General features: G+C 40.6%; 1 protein-coding gene across 4 annotated transcripts; it reads left to right on the forward strand.

Annotated features, from left to right (window-relative positions):
* The first annotated feature begins 118 nt into the window (after nucleotides 1–118).
* On the forward strand, nucleotides 119–16,950 carry bcl2l13 (BCL2 like 13). 4 transcript variants are annotated; one of them, XM_044355749.1, is made up of 7 exons: nucleotides 119–448; nucleotides 1,531–1,735; nucleotides 5,305–5,394; nucleotides 6,303–6,459; nucleotides 7,919–7,991; nucleotides 8,210–8,338; nucleotides 15,130–16,950. In XM_044355749.1, the coding sequence occupies exons 2-7, from the start codon at nucleotides 1,594–1,596 to the stop codon at nucleotides 16,180–16,182; spliced, it is 1,644 nt and encodes a 547-aa protein (XP_044211684.1). In that variant the 5' UTR covers nucleotides 119–448; nucleotides 1,531–1,593; the 3' UTR covers nucleotides 16,183–16,950. The 4 variants fall into 4 exon arrangements, with proteins under 4 accessions (XP_044211684.1, XP_044211685.1, XP_044211686.1 ...); XM_044355750.1 differs by lacking the exon at nucleotides 119–448 and adding an exon at nucleotides 889–985; XM_044355751.1 differs by lacking the exon at nucleotides 119–448 and adding an exon at nucleotides 930–952.
* Nucleotides 16,951–21,670: the final 4,720 nt, after the last annotated feature.

Below are 21,670 nucleotides of genomic sequence, written 5' to 3' on the forward strand. Positions count from 1 at the left end.
CCATAAGTCAGCCTTTTTACGTAAAATTATATTTTACACGCACGCTGACGTCTCCCCGCGCTCATTCTGTCGCTAACGTTATTAAACTCTCAGCTCACCTGACGTGCACGGGCGGTTGCTAGGATACACTTTGAAAGCCTACTGAATGTTCAATCCAAACAACAATAATAATAGACTTAATCTTTGAAGTGAGTTATCCTCACGGTATCAGTTTAAATAGTCTAAAACCATCCACTGAAGGTGTTATTTTGAAGGTTGTGACAGGAAGGTTGGTGTTATATTGTCGCTAGCCTTGCGTAGCCGTAAGAGCACACTGTGTACTAGTGCGAACTTACTGCTGCCTACCAGTGGTGGTCTGTCCTCTCCAGCTCCTGCTGCAGAGGACTGTGTCGCATATATCCCCTCAACCTGTCGTTTGTCAGCACCTGGTTGCCTTTGCACAAGGGCGGTAAGTTTGGCACCCACTGGCCTCAATTTATATTAAAATGAAGTTTTTGGTTTCCGAAATAGCACATAAAATATGAAACGTTAAGCTAGCTAACCCTATAGCTTTTGCATGTGTGCTGAAGTGTTCAGCAAAGACGCATGACCAAAAACGGACTTTTCCAGTGTAACAGACAAACATGTAATTTGACCTGTAATTAGCTAACGAACTGTGTGTCTGATTATTATTGAGTATGAGCGTATAACGTTATATTGTTGTCATTTATAGCCATGCTGTCATTTTGGAGAAATTAATAATAATTCGAATTTTCTGATTTTCCAATGTTATACTCTTTAAAGTACTTTCATTTGAACATTGAAACTGGTATTACTCACTTTGGCATATCAGTCAAAGTCAGCAAGTGTTTTTATTTTGACAGTTGAAGCCGGAAGGTTTTCTTTATTTGACAAACTTGACTCATGTCTAAGTTTTGATCCGCATGGTGTCAGCTCATCTCTGGAGGACGGTGTGCGTTGATAAAGTCGGAGTTATTGTTTGCATGTGAGTGAGTTTGTAAACTGCTGTTTATCGTCCAGTAAACTTACAGGATACCAAATATTACAGCACAAAAATATTAAAATATACACTAAACAGTTATTCATCAAAGGCTCTCATTGAAGGACCTTTCACGCCCCTTAGGCCGCCACGTGTGTTACGTAAGTTGAATTGTTTCATGATGTAAGTACAAGACAAAGAGACATGTCTTGTGTGTCTTCACTTAGCAGCCATGTAGTCCCAGAGGCATTAAAAATTACATTTAGTGATTCGTTTTTAGCCTCATCACCCCTTGGCCACATGGGCAAGTGAACCTGGCACAATGGGTGTTGGACATTGTGCTGTCATGCCTATGATGACACTGAGTGGGACATCTGTTTTATGTCATACATGTAACAGCTGTTAAACAACACATGTCATCATGACTTTTTTTTCCAGAGTCTGATGCAGATTCCCTCATGTTTTGTTAATGAGTGCCTCAGCCAGAATCAACTCTATTTACTGCCGCACTAACAATTTATTCTTCCCCCACTGGCTGTGATTTTCCTCAGGTGTAACGTCCAGCTTTGACTGTAAGAACGTATGTGCCTGAGAGTCTGACACACGTCTGTTTAATGGCTACCTCGGGCTCCACCTCTTCTGCCTCCATCACCGCCACTGTGCCTGAGGGTTTCCATTATGAAACCAAGTACGTTGTCCTCAACTATCTGGGAATGCTGCCTGTTAGTGGATCACAAGCACTACCTGCAGCTCAAGGTGAGAGGAAAGACTTTAGATTTATGGCTCAATTTTCTTTTTGTTCATCTGACTTAAGGTATTGCTTCAACCTGAAATTAAAGAGCGGAAAGGAAGGGACACATTGCTCGTTACTGCAGTGCAACCACAGACACGCTGTTTAAGTCTTTTTTACAGCTCTCCTCATGTTGTGCAGTGTGACATGTATGTAAGGGCAAACCTCACACTTGTGCATTCACACAGCACACATGGTAGTAGCAAACATATTCAGGGTGTGCAGACAGTTTCCCACCTGTTTACCAGCTCAATTTAGCCTTCTCTGACATTGGCATAGAAACACAGCCAGAGACTGGTGTGCTCATTGAAGTGTGACAGTTATGAAGTAGCCAGGGCCTGTAAACAAATAGATGTCATTTGAGGCTCCCTGTAAGCCCAGCAACAATCCTTCCAATCTGGTGTCCAGAGTAGCTGAAGACTGGCCTGTCTTTACAGAGGCTTTTATAGCAACCTTGTGTCATTACCTCAGGTATGCAGCCTGCTGCTTTTTCATCTGTTTCCCTGTATGCCTGGCATATAAAAAGTTCACAACTGAGAGCTTTTTTTTTTTTTTTTTAAATCAGTTGGAGCTATTTTGTCACTTAGTTATATGTATGTCACATGTTTCAAGCTTTTATAGATTCTGCTTCTTACTTTAACCCTTTCCATAGTCTTCCAGGTGTTTAAGTAAGCTATGTGCTGTTAGAGAAATGAAGAGTGAAAGTGAATCCCACACTTACCACCAGCAGCATGTCATGGTTCTTAATTTGTGCAATGGAGCAACGGCCACAATGTGTTTATTTTAAAAGAAATCTTATTGATTACGAAAGAAGACAAACATCCCAGTCTTGGAAAGTAAGATGGTTTTGCAGGAGTACCATTTTAGGTCATGCATGTCACTCCCTCTGTCCCAGCATATGAAGAGAGCTATCTGGAAAAAGCTAGAAAAAAAAAGAGGGATAGTAAAAAGGGAGAGGGGGAATTCTCCATATTTCCTGTCCCTTTTATTGTTTGGTGCATGCTTGAAATGGGTGGAGAAGGGCAGATGAGTGGCTGATCCCTGCTTTCCGCTTGACCCAGTCCAATTTCTGACAGCCTGTCATGTGTAATCACCGTAGGATTACTCACACGCCGATGGACCAAAGCAAAATAGTTGGCCGACTAGCTGTCTGGCTGAATGCTGAAACAGCACCAAGCCCAGGAAAAACCAACACTGATCCTCAGGGCGTTCATGTATGAGCTGCAGGGACAGAGACAGAGTGAGAGAGGGGCCGACTGAGTGTCCTCTTCCTTCCTGTCGAAAACACAGTATTTGATTTTCCTCATGAAAACATTGATTGGAAAAAGCATATCAATCAGCTGTTAAATCAATGAAGAATGATACTTAAAGGTCATTTGTGTTTCATGTATTTTTTTTTGGCTGCTAGTTTACAGGTTAGCTGCACCGTTTCAAACCTTCAGAACTAATAGTTCACACATTCCATCGTAATAGAAATAACAAATGTCTTTCGGTTTGTGAACAGGCAGTGTCATTCTTCTTATCAATGACTGCGGGGCCTGTCCAGGCTGAATGGCTACATTCAGAAAGTGTTTCGTGTGAATGTGAAAGCTCATGGTCATACACCCAAGAAGGCTTTGTCTCAGTTATGCCCTTTGCATGGTTCATCATGGCCCCAGCAGTGTAGCCTGAATCTTGTAAATAATTTACTTCAGCATGAGCTGTGAATTGTGTGCACGCAATGAAAGAGCACCATTATCAACTTTTGTCTTTTTTAAGTTCAGTAACATCATGCTGAGAAGGGACAGTAGAATGACTTGAATGTAAAGTTTGTTAGTATCAGCTGCACCTAAACCTGCAAACATGTTTCTGCCCTCCAGGAATGTTAGTGTTTATACATGCACTACTGGTTTGTTTGGCAAACTGTGTGTATTTCATGTCTTGCTAAGTGTGCAGATATCATTGAGTCCTTATTATGCTGGAGTCAAAGGATGACCAGACTTCCTTATGATCCTGATCCAAGACCTTTAATATTGAGTATCTGCCTATACTAAGTCTGATCCCATAATTATTCTCAGTTTATATTTTTTATTTTATTCTAAATTATACAGCTGCACAGTGCACATCTATCTTACAGTCTTTAGAAATTCAGTTACAGCTCACACAATGGGCCTCATTCACAAACAGTGCATTCGCACAAATCTGTGCTTTAACTGTGTGTACGAATGATTTAAGCACATTGCGCTTGCATTGGGGGATTGATAGCAGAAAGTAGTGGACATGCCATTTTTGTTCCATCGTGGAAGTTTTGAGGGCACTATATAGTGGATAAATTTATACACTCATAACTCATAAAATGTTGGAAAGTAAATGTAGTGCACAAAATAGTAAATAGAAGGTGATGTCAATTTTATCCTAAATGTATCCGCTGTATTGTGCCCTCAAATATTCCACAATGGAAAGAAAAAAGTAGTGTCTATGGACTACTTTCTGCTAACAGTCCCACAATGCATGTCATGTCACAATGCACTCTATGCATGTCATTAATGATGCAAAATAATGATGATTAGTAAGTGTCCAAAATCTCAGTTTACTGCTCACTTTATCAGTAAACTATTCAGGAGGGAGTGAATGTGGGAGTGATTCCATATTTTGTTTAATGTGTTAGCATGCTAACATTTGCTAATTAGCACTAAACGCAAACTATAGTTGAGGCTGATGGGAATGTCATTATTATTCTTGCAGGTATTTGGTAATAAACTAAAGCATTGAACATATTTTGACCCAATAATGTTGTTTTTATGAAAAGTCATGGGATCTCCAAAGTCATTGGAATATATTCCAGGGGAACCATGAATGTTTGCTCAAAATTGTGTGCCAATCCATCTAGTAGATGTTGAGATATTTCAGTCTGGAGCAAAGTGATGGACCGACCGACCGACGTTGCTAATCGGACCTAAAATCTTAATCAGTACCATTAGTCCTTGAAGACCATTTCAGTTAGAGGCTGGCAGCACCTTTTCTGCACATTCCTGAAGCAGCAGTAGCAGTATGTTATGCATGTATATTATGACATGGTGCTAATTCTAATTTTGAATTGGCAAGCATTAAGACAGAGGGGAAAATGAAATTATTAATGCCATCATAAATCTTAAAGAGTATAAACTGCTGTGCAGTGTCTTGGTCTTTGATAAGCCTTCTTGATAAAATTGATTTCCTGGTTCATATTTCATCTTTTCACTAATACCCTGAACCAACACACATAGTTGTCATTGTCTGTCTTAACATGGCTTCATTCAGAATCAAACGCAGCCACTTCAGTTGCTGCATCCCAGTCTAAAAGGGCTTTTGAACAATCGACTGGACAAGGGGCTTAGAGGGTAGCTAATTTTGAAACATGCAAGACGTGTGTGTGTGTGTGTGTGTGTGTGTGTGTGTGTGTGTGTGTGTGTGTGTGTGTGTGTGTGTGTGTGTGTGTGTGTGTGTGTGTGTGAGAGAGAAAGAGAGAGAAAGAGAGAGAGAGTTAATTCATGTGTCATGTGTTTATCTTTTTCAGGAGATTCCCAGAATGAGAGAGAGAGGACCAGAATGATAAAAGGGCAGATAGAGGAAGAACTGAGACAACTGGAAGATGAAATCGCTGCATGTAAGTGGACACACACACACTAACCTCAACCACTGACCCAAAATCAGCTTTTTCCCACAAGCTAACACACCAGCACAGTACTTTATAATGAAATGTAAAAAAAAAAAACACACCATCAAAAAGTGCACTTTTTTTGGGTCAGTTGTTAAATCTATTGCTTTTATTCTTATTGTCATATATGTTATTCTTTGTTCATGCAGACAGTTGATCTTGTTGTGCAAAGGGATACAATATTGTTGTTGTTGTTGCTGTTGTTGTTCTGTTTCTCTGTGTCCCCACCCTCCAAATCTCTTCTCTCTATCTCAACCCAACCGGTCAAAGCAGATGGCCGCCCACCTAGAGCCAGATTCTGCTTGAGGTTTCTTCCCGTTAAAGGGGAGCTTTTCCTTACCGCTGTCGCCAAGTGCTTGCTCATGGGGGAATTGCTGGGTCTCTCTCTCTGTAAATTAAAGAATACGGTCTAGACCTGCTCTGTGTGAAAAGTGCCCTGAGATGACTTTTTGTTGTGATTTGGCACTATATAAATAAAATTGAATTGAATTGAATTGAAATAGGGAGTCGGTAGTTGTCAATATGCAATGTATGCCGTGAAACAGAACTTAGGTGTATTTCCATAACCACAGTTCAGAGTATATCCAAATTAATAGTCTTATGGAGTCATTTAAACTCTTAAGGTGCTGTCTGAACAATAGAATTGTCTGTATTTTATGAGTCATCAGCAGCATGTCTGTATATGAGATTTTATAACGTTTTTTTAAAAAAAAAAACAGAGGTGCTACCTTGATAAAATGATTTTTCCCAGTCTTCTGTGTTACCACCCCACATTCCCTTTTCTGGCATGTGAGTAACTCCTGAATTGCACTGCCTGCCTGAGATATCATTCTGTCCTGTTGTCTGTGTGTTTGTAGCCTTTTCAAGCACAGGCTTTGACCGCCACACATCGCTGGTGTTCTGTCCGGCCAACCCAGAGACCTCAATTGAAGACTGCCTTGCTGCACTGGGAGACCGTATGGCTAGAGAACTTGACACGCACCTGGCAGCAGCCGTACACACACTCCTCACAGGGTCAGTTCACAACTCTGTGACTATGTTAAATGAAAACACTCATACTGTAATTCTCAGGGCAGAGCTAATGTAGATCAACATGCTTGCATGATCACAAAAGTGCTGAAAAAACATAACACTGCTTTGAGATGACTGCTGATTTTTTTTTTTTGACTGCTTACAATGCTTAAATTCCAAAACATTTAGACTTTACATGGAAGCAGAATTGTGGGAGTCAGTGCAGCAACTACACTATATAATACTATTTTCACTCTATATTCATGCAGTATGATGAAACTGCGTGTGTCCACAAGTTTCAGTCTCAAAGCACTGACAAAGTCAATGTTGATATACCACTGGTATTGTTCGTTTTCTTCTCAATGAACTCTTGAACTTCAGCAGTTATGCAGTCAGATCAGAAAAAAAGCTGTATTGCATGAAAAGATTTTGCATTTAAACGTTGAATGCGTCAATTTTATGACAAAACTGCATAGAAAATATCAAAATGAACTAAAATACTGTATTATGTCTGTCAAGACACATGAAGAGATGACCCAGTACCATGCATACTTGCAACCTGAGGTGTATACAGGCACGTTAATTGTAGTTTTAGATTTTCTTTTTTTTCTTTTTTCTTGTTGAATTCAGTTATGTAGAGCACATTCTTGCTCACACACACACACCCACTGATACACACATACAGTGAGTGTACCCTCCTCATCCAGACATTCAACTTGGAAGTCTTTGCAAAAGAAATGATGAAACACCGTTCACAATCTCAACCCAAATATGTTGGTTATTTGCCCTGAGCTGGAATTACAGTATGTTCTAGAGACAGTCTGCTTTATTTCCCCCCCATTCGAGACTGCACACAGATAATGATAAATGAAACTGAATTATTGTGTATCTGTGGTTGTACTGGGCAGCTTCCAACTGTGGATGTGTGTAACTGAGTGGGACATTGCTATAAAAAAACATTCATGCTCAGTAAACTAGGAGTACAAGTGGGCTTTTTAGATGTGATTTTTGGATATATAATCATCTGCAAAACAGGAAGAAAACCAAGACACACACACATGCACCTTTTATTAAGCCTTTATTTTAAGCACGGCTGACATCGACATGTTATAAGACAAACACATTTACAGTATATAGCACATAACATAATACACATACACCACATAATTCTATCCCAACATATTTTAAATACAAAAGCTTAACAGTTTCAATCAGATAGATAGATTAAGGGGTATCTCTTTGCAGGTGAATCCTAAGTCCTTCTATTTGTTGTTAGCAAGTCACCATCTAATTAATCACTGGTTGTCAAGTAAACAACTTATAAAATAAATTGTAGTTTGTTGTGCAGTATAATAATTTAATGGCATGTTGTGATATAAAACATTTTCACACATATAGGTTTAAAGGTTGGTACATTTTAATACTTCTGCAGCAGTTACATGTAAAACTGTGTATGTTTCAGGCCTCTGGACTACCAGAGATTCAGAGACACAGCGCTGGATCTGTCAACACACACACAGGGAGGCTGGAGTAAGGTGAGTCAACCATTAGTTTTTCATATTATCTACATAACAATACCTGTTTAAAAAGATCAGAGGAGTGATGCAAATGCCGCAACATTCAATCTGTTCCCCTTTGTCATTCCTAATGTCTTTTACCTTTACGTTACCACTGCTTTTGCTTTCTTTTCTTTTTTGCCAGCCCCCCCCCTCTAACTACTACTTCTACTCCTCTCTCTTCCCCTCTCTTCCAGGTGCTAGTGCCTTTGGTGCTGCTTCAGGCTTTACAAAGTGAGGGCCAGTCTGTGACAACTTTGCTGCATCTGGGAGTGCGCTTCTTAGAGGAGGCTGAGGCTGACTACATCATCCAGCAAGGGGGATGGGTGAGTTATTAAGCGTGAAATGGGGGAGACCGGTATACCTTTACATTTTATGCTTAGTCACCTGGAAATGAAAAATAACTTACTGTTTTATTATTCAGATGGGTATGAATCTACAGAATATAGAAAAATATAAACATTCTTACATACTTAAACAAAACTTAGTTGTATTAAGGACTAAATAATGCAAAATTATGCGGAGGCAGCATGGATATAGTATAGTGAGCAGAGAAATGCTTGCACCATCCTCAAAATATACGTACAGAACTATAAACGGCCAGATGAGGGCATCAGTGAGCCAATTGTACAGATGTTTCATACAGAGTCACAGTTCCTCCATGATCTACAAGAACCACATAAACACATGAGATCAAAATGTACATCGTAATAAGAATGTATGGCAATAAATCATATATGTTCTGCATAATTCACTTGACAATATTTCAGTCATATATGTGACTTTAAAACGAACCAGCAACCATCTCAATCAAGAGTCTAATGCTTTAACTTTCATGTAATCTACTTAACATTAACATTAATTTGTTGGCAACATTCAGTCATAATTTGAACCAAAAATTTGATTCCTCAGCATTAACTATGGTCATGTGAACTGTGCAGCTGGAGCTGAACAGTATTCTTGGCAGTTTACAGTTGAGCTGTGCATATTGCGACTGATGTCCTCAGGTGAGAAAACCCTGATTATGAGATGAATGTTTACTCAAGCAAATGAAGGAATAGCATTATTAGAGCAGCAATTTCCTCAAGAGTTATTTTTGCTCTGTGGTGCTAACTTAATGTTTTGCATGCACCTCTTCAGGGTTCAAGCCTAGACAGAACATAAAGATAAAATAACAAAAATACACAGATTTGTTTCTTGGTGTTTCTCTCAAGCCAGTAAATTGAAACGTCAACAGATTTCAGTTCCATAATCTCGCAGCATGACAGACAGTTTACCGTGTTAATCCTGAATCAAACTCAACACGCTACACAGGAAAAGCAGGAATATTTCTCGTCATCTTAGTTGGGAAGTTGGTGCACAAATTCCATATTGATAGTTTAAATTTTTTATTTTTTAAGATTTACATTTTTTTTTTCCAGTGATGATATTGGCAAGGCTTTAGCTTTCCAGTGTTGCAATAAGTAGAACACTGCGTCACAGATGTCTCCCTATGAACAAGGTCATGCTGACGAAGGGTCACGTGATTTGACATGTTCACCGCCGCGTTGGGCCGCCATTACCTCATTGCCACGATGCTCTGCCGGGTTTTGTGCAATGTAACGTGAACACAGCGCGCTGGCTCCAGACAAAGCTACATTCTTGCCCTACGTTATGTCACAAGGGATGAACGGATGATAGGCTGGGGCAGGATCAGCAATGGAGGGATGAAGAGAAAGGAGGAGGGAGGGTGTGCATGAAGAGACAGGCTGATAGAAAGGGAGGGAGTATGAAGGAGGGAGGGGTGAGAGATGAGGGAGGAAAGGGGTGGGCATGGTGAGCCAGCAAGTGAAATCTCCATTAGTTTGACAGCTGCCTGCATGAACACTTCTCTCCACCTGGCTTTCTACCATCGCTCTATATTTACAATTCTCCTGAGCTTTTGTGTGTCTATTTGAGTGTAAACCAGGGAGTTTTGAGACTTCGCATTAAGGTAGGATGTGTCTTTTACTGGTGATGTTGAAACAACTACTGAGTGAGCTCATTGGTCTTCGTTTGTGTGTGTGACAGAGTTTTTACTCTGACAGTTAAGCAGTGAAGAAAACTCTCGACAGCCTGATAGGTCTTTCCTCTTTGGCAATGTTTGCAGCTCTTGTCATTGTTTAGTGGTTGCATGTAAACATACAGTATGCATTGTGTTTTTCAATAGTGCAATGATCTCAGTCAATGAAATGTGAGCTGCTAATTGCTAATAAATGCACAGTTTCTGTTTTACGAGGAAAGAGAAGGTAATATGTAGGGTTTCGTTTATCATATTTATCTGTGTTATTTATCTATCCCTCATCGCATTTTTACATTCTGTCATTTGGCAGATGCTTTTATCCAAAGCAACTTACAAGCAAAGCAAGACAATCAAGATATTTTTAAATATCAAAGTAGTATTTCATTGTTAATGCATGAATTATTCATTCATCATTTTCTGTGTTGAATCAATGAAGAGTAGGTATTCTATCCTCTCCCAGGACATTGTATCTTGTTGTGACTGTAGTGCGAGTAACACCATGTTGGGTTTGGATGCCTCTCATAATTCCTTTTGTTAGTCACATCGGAATACAATAAGGATTATTATGACCCTAATGTGGTGTACACTTCACTTGGCAGGAACAAAACCAGTAGCCCTTAAACAGCGCACAGCCAGGGGCGAGTAAGAGGAGGGTATGACTGGCGAGGGACGAGGGGGGGGGGGATGAGCAAGCAAATGTCCTGCACGGAGAAAGCGATTTCTAAAATGAAGGATATATACTACAAAGCCAAAACTGTAGAGTAGAATTTATGCTGACCAGAGGTGGTTGTAGTTCAGTGCGTGCAAACCCAGCCACCCCTCTTCATCATCTGCTCTGTTTTGTCTGCAGCCTGTCTCCTGTGTGTCTGTCTGTAGCTTGCGTGCTGCTGTTGGCCTTTCCTCATGAGGAATCAGACAGCTGTCCTTGAGAGTGCGACTGCACATCCTGAATTTGCACATCAGCCATGTCATATTACAGTCCTTGTGAGTGTGATGTAATGTGACTCCTGAGGTTTGGACGTAGCACACCAATAATTGCACCTGACTTCTTGGAAAAGAGATAATGAAGACATACATCATTTTACTGCAGTATATGTGATAGTCAAAGCAGCATATTTCAAAACGCAATAAAGCATCTTCTGTATGCCCTCAGTTTCCTATTAGAAACAACCTCTGCTGCGTAGAAACAGTGATACTGTGGTGATGATATTTTAAGGACAAGGTGCTGTAAGGGTTCCAGTCTGGGCCATGTCAGGGCACATCACATTGTACCCTGTACACTGTAACAGTGCTTCCCCATGTTATGTAAGCGTCATCTCGCCAGCTCCAGGGTGAAATATGTGCACTGCTGTGCCAATAAATTGACAAGAGACTGGACTAGAGTAGAGTAGACTGATGTGCAGGCTGAGGAAGCCCCAAAAATAACTCCCATAATCCTCTAAAAACATCATCACCAGGGGCTCGTCTGGCCCCCTTGTAGCTTTGCTAAAAACTTGCTACAGCAGCAAAACTTTGGCCGACTGCCAACCTTTAAACAGGGCACCCATCCATTAATCTGTCCTTCCATCTATCTATCAGTCTCTCTGCTATCACAACACTGTTAATGATGACTGGCCAAAAACCAATTGACTGGTGCAAATTGTGTAGCCACACATAACAAGAGACTTTAACATCAGTTTAAGAAGGAGTTTGCCCAAGACCCTCCCAAATTTATCAGGATCCATAAACAGAGTCAGTTCTAAGCTAACAAAATACCCTGTCTTGTGCTGGGCAGTTTTATACTGCAGGCAGTCGTATCTGTGATGGTTTTAAGGGCATCTGCACGAAACTCTTCCATCATTAATTCAAAGGATACTGCTGGGGAAGAGATTTTACTGTTGTAGGTTGATGAAGACAAATAGGCACTCACAGGGGCAGGAGTATATATTCTAACAAAGTAATTAAAAGAGGGAGAAATTAAATTTCCTCCAATGGTGAGGTAATCTTGTCTTGCATGTATTTCAGCAGTAACTCACTTGTACAATAAGTTAACGATACAGTACAGTAGTTCCCTATCAGCATTGCTCTCCACTGGGTTTTACTCAACTCAACCAGCTGCTGTGTGACCTCTTGTGGTGCTTCACCATTAGGAACAGTGATGATATAATCCTCATAAATGTCAAGAGTGCATATGTGCCAGTGAACATTACATTGATCAAAATAATCACAAAACTGAATGTCACTGGTTTTGCGTTATCATTTAAAAATATGTGAAAACAGTTTCCCGTTTTGTAGTGTTGTGCGTTTAACATTTTGTCGATGTGTAAAGTGAGCCTTTGTAACATCTAATGTCTGGATTTGCAAGTGGATGCAGCATGTTGACAGTATGCAGCAGTCAAGCGCCAATGTAGCAAGTACTTGTAACAGTCACATAGACTTGGCAGCTGTTTTCTTAGTGAGTTGAGAGATTTTTCTTCTTTTTTAAGGTATACAGGCCAGTGGCTATGTTACCCAGCCTTTCAAAGTTAGGGATGGTTCCTAGATAATGCACTAGCTCACCTAGTGAGGGGGGAGTAAGGAAACCAATGACAGGTAGACTGTGCACCCTTGGCTTACAACAGGAATGTGGTTTTTTTTAATATAGTGAGTGTTTGTCTTGGGGCGAGGGCGGAGAACTGTGGAACACACCCCACAGCCGAACACTTGAAATGTTAGTGTGTGTCTCAGCTTCAGCAGTGCTGGAGGAACCTTAAAGAAAGGAGCAAATTCAGTGTGGATTGTCTTCTCAGGTGTGTTTTTTTTCATTGTTTCATGATAAATTATTGCCACAGGTTTAAAAGTTGTTAGCAAGGATTATTGTTTGCTATCATAAAATGCCTCTGTGTTAAGTTTTTTGTTATAGTGCCCATAAATTTGATTTGGTGCGATGGTGAATTTGTTCTGTTTAATTCCAACACTTTGACCTGTTTTTTATGATGACTATTACGAAATTGCATTAAAACGTCATGTAATAAGTGGTTTATAGTTGGCGCATGTGCTCTGCAGTGTGACTAAGGCAGGGAACACCCAGTTGGTATTCTTTATTGACACAGTAAATTTTACTGTCACTCAGTCTAACCTTTTAAGGTTAAATGTTAATTTAGATTTTACATCAGCGAGGACTAGAAATAGAAATTTGAAAGTATAAACGCAGGAGGATAGAGTGTTGTTGTTCCTGAATACCATCAGCAACCTTTTCCTGTGGCTTTTATACCACATGGCAGCTCTGTCCTGCTCTGTCCAGCTGATGTGGGAGCCTGTATCCTGAGGGTTTTTTAAAGCACTCTTTCTCTCCCACATGCAAATCAGCTTATGCAGAAAGCAAATGTTGGATAATGATGGAGGCTGTTAGATTTAATCTCTGTCCTGCCTCCCAGGATGCAGCTGCCACGCACAACGCTGCGAGTGTCCTTGTAAGGAAAATAACCTTCACAGCTTGACGGTGTCATTTAAAAATCGGGTTCATATAGGTTAATAATACCAGATTATATTTGCTACTCCAGGAAATGGTGTGTGGATCAGATGCAAATTGGCAGGCAAGGCCACTCTGTGAAGAACATAATGACATATTATCATGTTTTTAAAGGAGACAGTGTTGCCCCCCGGAGCTGGTCTCTGCTGTCACATCCTTTCTGTCTGCTTAACACACAAACACTCGCCCTTCCTTTCAGAGAAACACCTCTGTGTCTACTGTCTGTTTGAATCTCATCTGTTCAGGTCACACCTATGTGACATGCACAGCGGCACAGAGATGCCTTCTCATGACACTTTCAAATATAACTTCAACCTAGCTAAGCTCAGTTTATTATCTGTAAACCCGGGTCAGTTGTTTCTCAGCAGTTTTTGTCAGTGTCATCTGCTAGATACACCTGCTCAGACAGATGTGAAGTTAATGGTGATGTTGGTCTCTCGGTCTGTTTGTCCACCAAATTGTTCCAGGCTGAAATATCTCAGCAACTGTAGGATGGATTGCTATGAAATTTTGCACAGACATCCATTGTAACCACAGGAGCATACTTTGGAGATCCCCTGACATTTGGTCCGGCGGTACCGTTCACAATTGTGGTTTTGAGTGAAACATATTCATATCACTGTCAGGCTCAACTGTAATAACTTTGGTGATTACTTTCCATCTAGTGCTGTCAAGTGCAGCAAACAACCGCCCACAACATCTTATTAACCTCCTTCTTTTCATCCAGTGTTTTCAACACAGAACACAGAAGCTTTGTGCCCTCAGGATCGTGAGCATGTCAGTGTGTATCTCGTTCTTTTGTGCTCATTGTGCACACTCAGTGGCCTATTTTTCTAGCACATACTTAAGATCTTGCATCACATTGTGTACTTAGCAAGGTATAGCTGGTATAATCACTCATACTGCTTTGTTGTTTCTGTTCTTTTCAGTTATGTCAAACGTTGACATGAGAAAAATGGCTTTGGGAGAGAGTTTGACCTTTTTTAATATTTTGAAGTCGAATGTGTGTTCAGTTCAGCAGACTCTACTGTTTGATTTAATTTGCTTAAATGTGCTTTGCTTTAGCAATGTGACCTCTGTTTCAGTTAGTTGTACCCACATGATATGCTTGTTATATAATAGAAGAACATTACAGATGGCTCCTCATCTATCATCGGTTAGTAGCTTCATACCACTAGGTGGCATACAAGGCTAACCTAATGTAAAGCATGCAGTGCAAGAAGTAGATAGCTGCATTTTGGAATCCAAAGTGTTAATTTTCACTCTGTTGTGAAGCATTATCCAAATCAAAATTTAGAACCCAATCTAAATTTAAACTCTAAAATGTATGATCCTGCGTACTAAAAATGTACCAACTATTAGCTTCAATGTATATACTCTGCATGTCATATGGAGTTTTCTCTGTTAATTTTCTTTATGGGTGGACTAATCCTCCATCATATTGTGCCCAAAGAGCAAACTCAGAATACAAAATCAATTAAACTTTTATATCTATTACTCAACATTCTTCAGTATAAACTCAGTCTTCCTCATTCACCTAGTTTACAACATACATATACATCTCTCTTCCTGTCTGTCTACCACAGGGTGAAATATTTGGCCTTGAGTCAGAGGAGGAGCGAGGTGTTACCATTGCTGAAGACAGCAACGACATTTACATCCTCTCAGGGGAGCAGCATCCCGACCAGCTCAGCCCCCCCTCGTCGCTGCTCTGCACTGGAGACAACAGCAGCGGGCAGAGCTCCTGGCAGACAGAAAGCTTACCTGTGTCACTGGCTGGCCACGAGTCTTGGGCACAGGTTGGTATGATGGACCCTGAAGACGTCAAGAGCCTGGACAGCAATGAGGGCGTGGCTCTGGCTGAGGAGCGCAGCGAGAACAACTCCTCAAACTCGGACATTGTCCACGTAGAGCGCGAGGAGGCTGAGCTACTGGATGAAGGCGGCGAGGGCGGAGCGATAGAGGAAAGCATGATGAGTGTTTTAGGCACAGAGAGCGAGCTGGCCGAGCTCAGGGAAGAATTTAGGGACCAGACTCCACCTGTTCCAGTGTCATTGGAGGCAGACACCACAGCCCCGGCCTCCCTGATTTCATTAGAGGAGCCAGTTGTAATAGAGACGCCTGCGAGCTTGTCAGCAGAGCCTTCCCTCATCTCAGAACCAGAGCTGCCTCCCCCAGTCCCAGAAGCTGCCGCTCTCCCTCCCTCTGAGCCAGAACCTGCAGCACCTTTACCTGTTCCTGCAGTAGAACCAGAGCCTGAGCCAGAACCAGCTGCTGCCACTGCCCCAGTGCCTGCTGAGGCGGCGCCCTCATCTCTAGCCAAGGAGGCCCCGACCGTCAGTTCCACAGCACCAGCAGAGCCTGAAGCCACCTCTGAACCAGAACAGACGCCCGTCTTAGTGCCTCCCCAGCCAGAGGAGCCCCAGCCCGAACCAGAGACTGTGGCAGAGCCAGAGGCCCCGCTGTCTGCACATCTGGTCCCAGAGTCTGCAGAGGCCCCTGTACAGGCCCCAGCTGAGGAGGCCCCGGCGCTGCCAGAGCCAGAATCAGAGCTCCCAGTGCTGCTTTATGGAGGTGCTGCACTAGTGGTCCTCGCTGCTGTGATGGCATACGGTGTCATAAGCTACAGGAGGAAGTAGAATAAAAAGTATCTTTCTCAGGGGATTAGAATGCAAATTAAAAGATGTTAAGGTAGATAATTTATTAGTACACACTCTCCTTACAAATTGCGTTGGATTTATCATTTGAGGCTGCATTTAAAAAAAAAAAACACAAAAAAAAAACAATGCTTTTGAAGGTTTAAAATCTGTGAAAATTCCTCCCAGCAATCCTGGATCTCACCACATTCACAACCTTACTGCTGGAATTCTTGGCTGTTTTCACTCCACCAGGTGCAAACACAGAAAGGGGAAAATAATGCACTCCACTGTACTTCTTATTTTTGATGTTTTTCTTCTCCCTCAATCCTTTTGGGTTCACCGTGTCAGTCATAAATTCTTTTGGAATCCAGCCCTTTAGATTTGAAAGTGTGTGGACTTTGATCTCTCTTCTGCCTGTTTCTGTTGTCTGTTGTTAGGATTGTTTTGTGTTATTTGAGTCAGTGTACCTACATGGAAATCTCAAGTTTCTCTTTCTATGCAGCAAAGTGGCATCTATTCATCCTCTCCCCTCTAACTGTGATGTGTTATTCTGGTACTTTCTCTGATACACAAACCAAATATAGAAATTAAACCAATAATGTGATATTATGTGTCAGTTTAAAGGTACTTCTGACAAAACAGACATATTGGTTTAAATGTATGTTCCATCTTTCCACACTGCACATGGGATTTCTATCAATGTACAAATGTGCTCCATGTTTTAGTTCACCTTTATGTGTAAAGACATTAAAGATTTTCCCCAAAGTATTTCAGTGTGTCCTAAGGGACAGTACTACTGCTGTATTTTGTAGAAATGTTACATTGAACATGTTGATATACTTCTAAATCATTAATTTTGACATCAGTATATTCTTATGTTTGAATATTATGTGAATGTCCAAACAACAGCAAGTCACAGCATTATTCATTGTTGCTATGGGGTTTTCCCAGAGGTGAATGCCAGTGTTTTGTCGTGTCATACTTACAATGTAAGTTGTCAGACTTTTAAAGATACCTGTTGGCTGAATCAAAGTCCTTATGTAAGCTGCATTACTTTATTTGCATGACCTCAACAGGAAAATGTGAACATGTTCACCAGATATGGAAAGCAGGAAGTGAATGGAATGTGAATGCAGCACATGAATTCAGTCTTCTCTTCAATGTGAAAGGATTTATCAGTTGAATTTATTGGGTGGGCACCTCAAATGAATCACCATATGCTGTTTTTTTGCAGTTTCTTTCCTGTCCTTTACCTTTTTCAGCCTAGTGTCTTTAGCCCCTTTCTATCACTGCCTTACTGCTCCACCGCTTCTAATGTACCAGATATGTGCCACAACTTGCCAAGTAACAAGTGCACCTGTCCCAGTAACTGCTTCACCAGTGAGGATATAAAGTCCATACGCTCCCTGAGTAGAATATGAGGTAGTAGGCCACTGTAAGGTAAAACATAGTTCTTTACCAACAATCTAAACATGATCAACTTATTTGTGTGCTTTTACATAGGCAAAAGATTCTGTAACAAAAAATGTGAAAGTGTGAAACAAAACACCTGGCCTGAAATAACATTTTTCGCAGGAATGTAACACCAAATCAACCGAATCTCCTCATTAATAATCCAGTGTCACACAGGAGTTGTATACAGGAAATGCAGACTGTTATTGTGGAAAGCCCCCCCCCAGGGCCCCAACGCATTCAAATTAGACGCTAAACGAGTTATCCTGCCCTTTTGCTCAGTCTCTTCATGGAATTATTTATGTCACTATCACATGATGATAAAAAGGTGACCTTGAGTTGCCCTCACTGCTTCTGCCCCACCACTTAAATATTTTCTCTTTGACGATTTGGGCATTTTGTGGTTGTATCACCATGAAAATTGATGAACAGCTGTTTTGGAAAGATGCCATCTTCTTAAATACAGAAAGGATGTTTCCATGTATGTCTGTCAGTGTTACTCAAATTACGCCTGCTTTCAAAGGTTAACTGTTAAAGTATGGAGTAGGTGGATGTTAAAAGGTCCCAACATGACACTTTGTACCTTGAGTTTCCTACAATACACTGTTTGAGATGAGAATAATAAAAGATGAGACTATTTAATCAAGTGTGCTTTATTCAATTAATTCCAGGATGTACATTACATTGCCATGTAATAACACATTTAATGTTTCAAGTATATAAAATATAATCTCATTAAAGTGTTTATTTGAATAAGCATTACAATTCAACTTACATCACTGGAATGATTAGGTATTCAAGCAATACAGTGTAAAGATACAACGAAACCAAGATAACTGAATACACACAATAAAAAAAAAAGTATTTTATTAACTGGAAAGATGCACTGTTATGCAAGAGTAAACTGAAGAAACGGAATTTCATTATAAAAAAGATTCAAAGCACATAAAGAAATGAAAAAATTCAAGTTTCACAATGTAAAGCTTCCTCTTTTTATGAGACTAATTACTCATTATCACTTTCCTTTCGTTTGAAGTGTTTTTACTAGTCAACAAAGCTCTCTTCACAGTTGACTAGTCAGGAGAAGCAGATGTCCGTCTCAGATTCGGCTGTATTTTCCACCACAGATTTCTCAGTTATTTCCTCTTAACTTGCGGCTCAAAAGTCACCTGGCACTTGCAGGGCTGATGTACTGCAGCGCAACGTCGAACAGGTCTTTCAGCAGTCGTGGGACCTGCTGGCACACTCCCTTCACCAGCGTGAGACTGAGGGCCATGATGATTCGCTCCTGGGGTAGATGCTCGAGACCCACTCCCTGTCTCATCGCCTTATCCACCTCCTGGCTGAGATATTTTTTCCAATCCTGCAAACGAAACAAAGGGATCAATCATGAAGACAGTACTCTGCTTATTGCAACTGTAAAAGACCATTAACTGTTAAGTGCTTTAGTCAAAACCAGAGTAAGAACACATCTTGTATATACAATCAACAATTCAAAAATTCTTGAGCAGACTTACTTTACAGTGGGATGATAATATGTTCTTGCTCAGGTTCTGGGTAGCCTGAGCCACCACATTGTATTCAAGCTGGGCTGCAATTTCTCTCAGCCCTGCTGCAACCTCCTGAAGGACTGCTGCCTCTGCGTGGTCCGCTATAATGGAACAAGATTGACAAAAACATTGGTACACATTAGTCAACATAATGTTAAATGTTTCTGGATTTAGCAGCAAGAATAGTGGAGGAAAAATATTTCACCATAAATTATCATTATACAGCAATGATCCTTCTCTAAATTGTTTTAATTATTAGAATCTTGGACTTCTGTATTAACACATTTTCCTCTGTACTGAACAGAATTTATTAATATAGATTTACAATTCATGATGTAATCAAGGGACAGATATAGGAATGTGAATGAAAGTTTGCATCAAGTGAGACACTAGATGCAAACTTGCTAGCTTGTCACTTCCTGCTTTCACTTTAAGAGACAAGTTGTTTTGTTACTGGAAATTAAATCTGCATAGCGACCTGAGTGTGAACGCTCTGACTTTGGTCTGTTACAGTGAGATTTCCTCTGCATTATTTGAGTAAACAAGTGTGTGGCTCGACTGTACATTAGAGTATGTCTGACTACTCTGACACTGCTGGAAACAAAAGGCTTCATTTATTTTGGATGCATACAACAAAAGACTAAAAACTTGTTTTGAGAAAAAAAATCATCCACAGATATGAAACCTCAGTGATGAATGTGGTGAAACTGGTCTGCTATCAAGGTTTATGAAGTGAAACTAACTCTGTAATGTTACCTGTTGAGTTGAGATAATCTTAGTAGTGCAGTTGACAGTTACTATTATTCAGTTACTAGCTCACCAGGCCGGTGCAGTTGCACTGAAGGCTGAATATCATCCAGAGACATAGAGATGCTGCTGGGCAGGTGACCATCGGTTTCAAGTCCTCCATCGTCTTCACTGTCTATCCAGGAGCCGTTGCAGTTGATGTCCCGTTTGAGCTTTTCGCCCAAAGAGAAAAGCTCCTCGTCGTAATCCGGGAGTGTATAGTCCACTTGAAGGAAGGAGAAAATGACCAGAGAGGCGTTTTGCCTACTGGTCAATTTCCTCAGATCATCCATTAATAATCACTACTCGGGACTTTCTAGTTTGGACAAGAACAGTGAGGGTAATGTTAGAAATGTTCGCTCAAGTAAATAAACAGGACAGTCGCCGAAGTGCAGAAAAAAAACACCTGACCAGCCCACTCAAGAAGTTCTGATAACGTTGCATAAAATAGGAAAGTGACTAAATTGCAATTTATAACACATAGTTTAGCTTTACATATCACGTGAGCCAGGACAAATAGACTTAACGCTATTCTGACGGGTAAGCTAGCCAGAACGATTAGCTTAATATTACCTTAATGCTAACTTGGTTAGTTGTCGAAGTCGAACATAAAAGTTAACTTTAACAAAAAACTTTGTGACTGTAGCTGGTTATCTCCAATCTCCTTCGAAACAGTGACTGAGTTTACTCACATTCGTCTTTAATGCCAGTCGCGTTTCACCGTTAGACAGACAGCAGCAAGCTGATGTTTCTAAGATGTTAATGCGCCATTTAATACTCTTCAAACACAGCTGAGGTAATACCCAGATCGCTGTGTGGGCAGCAGGAAAACAGCAACATGTCTTGTGACGTAAGCCTTTGGAGGTGGAGCAAAATCGTGTTACCTAGCCTACATAGTAACCCTAGATTTGCGAAAATCCACCCGAGATTTCAAAGTATTGACTTTAACCCACACCACATTTTAAGCGGTTTCAAATGATCGTTTAAAACCAAACTATGATCTTTCCCTAACACTACCAAGTGGTTTTTGTGCCTAAACCGAACCGTTGTCACACCATAAAACAGCGAGACAGGAATATTTTGAAGTGCCTCGCGAGACTTTCGCAAACCTAGGATTACCATTTAAACAGATCCGTGAGGCAGTGCCCATGATGCCTGCATGCACTGTCAGAAGTTGGTCAACAACGCACACGCACACACAAACACACACACACCCATTTCAACGTGATTTATGGGAAATTGGCTTCGAGTAAACAAAACAAAACAGAAAGAACTGTTGGAGCCGGAGTTCAATGTTGTCTCGCAGGAGGAGGAGAGAGAAGTTTGTCCAATTTATCTTCAATTTTTCTACGATTTCAACAATTTACTTTAAATATAACCCCACCAGCTAAATAATGTAAAACCTGTGACGGACAGTAACGTTGTCACATTAAACTGCTTTAATTTTTAAACCGATTTAATTGTTAAACCTGAATACTAAAAACAATACTACTATTATTGCTCATGCTTCCTAAATTTCTAAACTTTCACATGCAGTGTCAGCCATACAGTTGAAGTGCAGTTATAGATAACATGAACAACAATCTACTGGAAAGTCCCTGCTTTGTCTGAATGTGCTTTTTTGGATTATATTTTATACTGTTGAGAAAAACCGATGAGTGGCAGAGAAAAATCAGGTTATGAAGAGGAAACCAATCTGA

The sequence above is a fragment of the Thunnus albacares genome, chromosome 7 (genome assembly GCF_914725855.1).
Source record: "Thunnus albacares chromosome 7, fThuAlb1.1, whole genome shotgun sequence".
Taxonomy (NCBI): Eukaryota; Metazoa; Chordata; class Actinopteri; order Scombriformes; family Scombridae; genus Thunnus; species Thunnus albacares.

What these genes read in the sequence shown, in the direction of transcription:
- bcl2l13 (XM_044355749.1), top strand. Translation starts at nt 1,594, where the DNA reads ATGGCTACCTCGGGCTCCACCTCTTCTGCCTCCATCACCGCCACTGTG. An exon ending in CACAGGGAGGCTGGAGTAAG is followed by an intron (nt 7,992 to 8,209) that starts GTGAGTCAACCA and finishes CCTCTCTTCCAG; the next exon opens with GTGCTAGTGCCTTTGGTGCT. An exon ending in TCATCCAGCAAGGGGGATGG is followed by an intron (nt 8,339 to 15,129) that starts GTGAGTTATTAA and finishes TGTCTACCACAG; the next exon opens with GGTGAAATATTTGGCCTTGA.